At 46.1% G+C, this 6,000-nt stretch overlaps 1 protein-coding gene across 1 annotated transcript in view; it reads right to left on the bottom strand.

Moving 5' to 3' along the window:
• Positions 1–792: 792 nt before the first annotated feature.
• Positions 793–6,000, bottom strand: part of Gldn (gliomedin) — a 48,122-nt gene continuing 42,914 nt past the window's right edge. The window contains exons 7-10 of the mRNA XM_021207693.2: positions 5,452–5,535; positions 5,089–5,214; positions 3,969–4,119; positions 793–1,569 (exon numbers count right to left, since the gene is read on the bottom strand). Of these exons, the coding sequence (XP_021063352.1) occupies positions 1,089–1,569; positions 3,969–4,119; positions 5,089–5,214; positions 5,452–5,535 (842 nt within the window). The 3' untranslated portion in view covers positions 793–1,088. The remainder of the gene's footprint in view (positions 1,570–3,968; positions 4,120–5,088; positions 5,215–5,451; positions 5,536–6,000) is intronic.

Below are 6,000 nucleotides of genomic sequence, written 5' to 3'. Positions count from 1 at the left end.
TGTTGCCTGTCAGTCGTAGAAAGCCTCACCAGACTCAGGGAGTAAGCCCTTCCGAGAACCTGCCTCATTTCCTGTCCTTAGATTAAAGGTCAGCATTTTTTTTTCTTTCTGTAAAGGGCCAGGCAGTAATGGTTCAGGATTTACAGAGCTGCTCTGCTTCACTGCTGACATGCTCTGAAGTATGATTTTTAGGTGCAGGGATGCGATGGTACAGGAATGGGAGATAGCTGACTTTGGCCTTTGAGCCAATTGCCTTTCTTTATTCTAAACAGTAAGTATAAATGGTGCCTGTTGTCTGAAAAAAACATCCTGTTTCCATGCTTCTAACCAGATTATTGGCCACTTAGTGTTTGATACTCTGATAACAATCCCATGGCCTTGGCGAAAGGGACCACGAAATGAAGATATCGTGTTTACTTCCCCAGCAGCAAACACATGATCAGAAATTGACAGGCATCTAGATGGGCCTATGGGCCTGATGCAGCTCCATTTAGAGTCCTGAGCCTGTATCTATTCGTGGTTTTTTGTTTTTTGTTTTTATTAATCTTGGATTTGTGTTTAGGAGCTGAAAACAATAATCATTCTGTAGTGGTAGGTGCATACTCAGAGAAAAATAGCAAATTATGAATAAAATAATACCTTAGAAGCCAGTGTGCCTTCCCTAAATACCAAGTAAGTCATCACTGAAAGGCCCACCCCTCAAGCTGCAAGTAAGCTCATTTACATGTGGAGAAAAAAATAAGGATCCAGAAAGCAATCGACTATATAATCAGGCAAGAGTCACAGAATTTCATCTAGGAAGAGGAAATGTCAGTCATACTCAGATGTTTCGTGTTACCTATGGGGATGCTAAGGTCTCGGGGAGAGCTAACTTGCTGAGTTTGAGGAGGGACCCTGGGTCACCAGATCCCATCCACATCCATTTCTAATCTGTAGCTATTTCAACAACCTGGCTTAGAGCGGACTCGCCGCTTGTGCAAGAGCCCATGGCTTATGCTCCGAGTGTCTGGGTACCTTTTATAGGCTTTCTGTTGGGCTTGACCAAACCCTAGAAAATGTGGAGAATAGTGAGGGAGCAGACAGCAAGCCTACCGCTGACTTGCCGCTGCTGACAGAAACTGCACAGGATACAGCATCAGATGGCCATCTTCCCACGAGTATAAATGCTGATCTCTCATGTTGTATGACAGCATGGCAAGAACAGACTGTGACATTCTGAAATCAAAGTTTGCATTGATCTGTTTTCCTCCTAACAAATCAAAGGCGAACGTGATCCTTGTGTCTTTGGTGTCTGTGACATAGAGGATCCCTCGGGCTATGAAGGCGTTGCCAGCCTTGGATTTGGGGTATGTGGTGTTGATGTGCTGCATCACGGAGAATGTCCTCTCATCCAGCTGTGCCACAAGGATGCTTGAGCCGTCCACACTTGAAGCGTAGATAATCCAGAGGCCCTTCTCATCCACTGCTATGTTGAAGTAAGTCTTGGAATTTGCAAAGAGGTATTTTCGATCAAAATACAAAGCATTTTCAAGCTTCAGAGTCTGAGGTGTCTCTTTCCCAAATTCAAATCTGAAACATGTTTCAAAAAGTGAGTTAGAGTAGAGTAAACATGTCTGTAGAGAGAATTCTCATGAACTGTGTGGAAGCATCACCCGTCAATAAAAAACAAACAAACAAACAAACAAACAAACAAAAAAACCCTATGGCCAATGAGCTGAGGCAGGAAATAGGAGGTGGGAGTTCTGGCAGACAGGGAGGGAGGATTCTGGGAAAGAGTTAGGCTCTGGAGATTGGAGCTGAACTCAGGAGAAGACAGTTGCATACACCTGAGAAGTAACTAGCTGTGTGGAAGACATAAAATCAAATAAATGGGTTAAATAGGTTACAAGCTAGTCCTGGAACAAGCCAAAGCTCATGGCCTAAGTATTTATCCATAATTAAGAAATCTCAGAGTCAGAATGAAGAGACTGGATGGAAAAGCTCGAGGCCACACCTGTCGGTGGACACCGGTGATTTTTTGTGCTCCTTATTAAGCTGAGTTACTTGGTAACTCAGAGTGGACTAAGGCCTGGAGCTCTCTGTTGCCAAAAGACTCCAGGGAACCTTTCTACTTGCCCTTCAGTGATGTTCTGAGCAGCAAGGATGTGAAGGCAGTGACTAGCCTGTGCTAGCAGAAGCAAGGGAGACAGTAGTGTGGTGTTCGACTGTCCGCACATTAACAATGTGGCTTGGATAGCCTTGAACACCTAGTCCTCTTGCCTCCACCGGCCAAGTGCTGGAACCACACCGCCAAACCTTGTTTCTATAGTGTGCTGAAGATCAAACCCAGCGCTTCGAACACTCCTTCAATTGAAATATGTCTGTAGCCACTAGATTTAAGTTTTAAAACTCCCAACTTGGCTGGTTATTCCTTTATTTCATGCTGAAATTTTAATTAGGGACTAAATCCATGGCTCCAGCCGCGTATGTAGCAGAGGATAGCTTTTTTGGGCATCAGTGTGAGGAGAGGTCCTTGGTCCTGTGAAGGCTCCATGCCTCAGTGTAGGGGAACGCCAGGATGTGGGTGGGTGGGTGAGCACCCTCATAGAAGCAGAGGGGAAACCAGGAAAGAGGATAACATTTGAAATGTAAATAAATAAAATATCCAATGAGAGAGAGAGAGAGAGAGAGAGAGAGAGAGAGAGAGAGATTTAAACTAAAGGCCAGTAGCTGAGAAGAGATGTAGTAAAGGCTGTGAAGACAATTTTCTTGTGTGGGATTCCATGCCCATTAGCTCTGGGATCTGATTTCCAAGACTCCAAACTGAAATGATATCAAAAAAGTGGATTATGGTTCAATCACTAGCTGAATCCTGGAATAAGTCGGGGATATTGGGCTAAAAGAAAACGCCAGATGGCGCTACTGAGCGGCAGAGCGCAGGAGGATCCTATGACTGCTAGCCATTTAGGAAGCACAGCAAATGGCAGATCAGGAAACCTGAGTTAAACTGGGAAGTGGCCTGAGAGGAACAAACATTTGGGAAGGACTCAGCCATACCAGCGCCTGACTGCTGGCAACTCTGTACTGCGGTCCAGGCCCAGGTCTGAGGGAGCAGGTGTCTGTGCTACAGAAACTGCAGCTTCGACACACCCTGCTCCTCCTCCTGCTCTAGGCCTGCGGTTTGGTGTAGGCCTAGGCTGAGGAGAAGTCCCCACCCCCACCCAGTCAGCCCAGCCCACCCAAGTCTGTTAGTGGTACAAAGCTATAATGGTATAATGGTATAGTGGTATTAGTGGTACAAAGCTATAGTCTGGGGTACTTGGGAGGTTGAGGCGGAAGAATTATTAAGTGAAGTACCCCAAGTGACCATTTTGGTCCTAGTTTTGGCTAACTCCAGCTTGCACCTCACCTCACTGCTCCCCAGTCCCCACTGGGGACATCCTGCAGAGCAGAGCTTCCTCTGTTTCACAACACCAATTGCTTTATCAACTGAGCTGAAACCTTTGGAAATGTTGACCCCCTGCTGCCTCTGGTTTGATGTAAGTCTGGGTTTTCTTTATAAACCCTATCCTGCCTTACTTACAGCAGGAGTCTATGCCTAGTCACAGGCTTAAATAAAGGACCTTTTGGTGGTATGTAACACTAGTGAGTGGTCTATAACAATAGGTTCAAAGCCTTCCTTGGCAACACAGAGAGATTAAAAGCAGCCTAGGCAACTTGTTAAGACTGTGGTAGACTACTACACTCTGAGTATAACAACCCCCATCTTTCTCAGAACAGCAAACTCCGTGACAGGTGCACATCATCAGGGGCCCGGGTTTGGGACTCCCATACTGTATTCTACCATTCCTTTGGGGGGAGACAAACCCTGATTGATCTACCTAGGCACGTAAAGATGACAGAACACATCTAAACAATGGCAGAAGACCACACACGGTGTGCACACTGTGAGGGGACACTGCAGGGCACAGCACGACATGGGGACTCACCTCACGATGGTGTTGGAGCCTCCTTTGTGGTAGTAGAGAGAGTTGTTGTAAACAGCGTGCCCACAGCCGTGGAAATAATGTGGGAGGTGGAGGAGGGTGAAACTGCTATTGAGGAGCGCTGGCAGGTCTTTGAACTCCTTCACCATGATACCTGCGGGAGGGAAGGAGGGGGACTCTGACCCACCAGCAAGGACAGCATTGCCCGTGAACGGTCAGGCTGCCAAGAGAACATCTCTCCCCTCCCACCCACCTCTCTCTCTAGTGCTTATAAAGTCAAGCAGCACAAACCTGCCCCAGGAACAAATATTTGGTGTTTGTACAGCTACAGCTTGCTGCCTCCTATCCCGTTCTAAGCACCCAGACCACCGCTGCTCCTATGCAGCATTTCTTCTTCCTCTGAGCCCCAAGCTCCCAGCTTGATAGACAGAGGTTACTACTGAACTCATCAGTTAGTGTTGATGAAGTAAAGCAGTGGTTCTTAGCTTTTTGCCAACTGATGTGTACTGTCAGACCCTTCTGGAATGAAGCCACTCTTCTTACCATCGGCTGCTCTAACTACATCCTTTGGAGACAGTGTGACCAGGCCTAAGTTCGGACATGGAGAGGCTGTGAGATGGCTCTTTGTTTTCTCCCCTGGGCTCCATCCAACAAATATGTGAGAAATATGGCCAATTGTACTCTCATAGCATGGTATCAAACTCAGAGAGCAATAGGCTGTGAGCACAGAATTCGTATTTTATAGCTAAGGCCATATCATCCTGAACACACCAGATCGCAGAGCCAGATGGTTAGTATTTGTAGTCCATAATTTGTCTTTTATATCTCTTCCACAGTTTGGATTAGTTGATAAAACCTGTGGCTGTCATGATCTTTATTTCTGTCTGGCTATTGTGATAGCATTGGGGAGTTTACCCTGCAGTCATCATGTGTCTGGGACCTGAACTACCAAGCTTGCAACCAACACATTCAAGCTAGGAAAGTGTTCTAGACATTTAGTTGTGCTTTTTAAGATAAGGAGCCTTATACTAACACCAGTGGAGATCTCAGACACACGGGTATAGAATAAGTTTGAAGATAGGCAACAAATTGTACCAAATGGACCATCTCTGGAGGGAAGTACCTGAAAAATGTTCAGTCACCCAAATGCGGTCATCACTTTTGTTCGCAGACTCTCTTATCCAGGTCCCAAAAGTCTCTCTCACTTTTAGGACTTGGGCTGGGTTGCCGATGGAAGTGATCATGGATTCTGTCAGAAGAAAAGAGAATTACATATCAACCAATTAAAGCATCCAGTTTTGAATTTCCAAACAGAATTTTTGTGTGGCCCTGGGGATTGGATTCGGGGCCTGAGCAGGCAAGAGAAGCATCCCAACACGAAGGCGCACCCCAGCACTAAGGCGCACCCCAGCACTAAGGCGCACCCCAGCACTAAGGTGCACCCCAGCACTAAGGCATACCCCAGCCCGGGAGCTGGGGTTTGTACCTGTTTGTGGAGAATGGCGCTCATTTACTTTCTCATCAGCTCTTCCCAACAAGGTATCATCATTGGGTATGACACACGTCTCCCCTAAAATGACAACAATCAATGCGGTTGTCACAGTGGGTTGGTGGCTTTTTATCTATAACCTCCACTTCCTTGCAAACTCCCAAATGAATCCATTATAACATCTCCACCATGTTTCTTGGATGCTTGCTTTTTAGCAAGCCCAAGCCACAGGCTCCCAAACAGAGTTTCACTGATAGCTGGGTCCATTCCCTGGAAATAGGAAGAGCACTATTCCAAACAATGCAGGCGTTTGAAAAAAGTCGTGCTCCTCCTCCCACACCTGCTGCTGAAATGACAGCTCAAGTTGTGCCTTGTAGTTTTAAGACAGGCAAGGAATTCTGGGTAACCTCTAGTTCTAAATCCACTGTTGAAATATTTTCCGTTATTATTATTGTTTGTTTCTAAGGAACTTTGGAATTGAGTGGGGCCAGATCGCTCCTTGGCTGTCTCTTTTCTCTCTGTAAATCAGAGATAAGCACATCCTAG

Source organism: Mus pahari, chromosome 10 (genome assembly GCF_900095145.1).
Source record: "Mus pahari chromosome 10, PAHARI_EIJ_v1.1, whole genome shotgun sequence".
NCBI classification, from domain to species: domain Eukaryota; kingdom Metazoa; phylum Chordata; class Mammalia; order Rodentia; family Muridae; genus Mus; species Mus pahari.
This window is presented reverse-complemented; position numbering and strand designations above follow the sequence as displayed.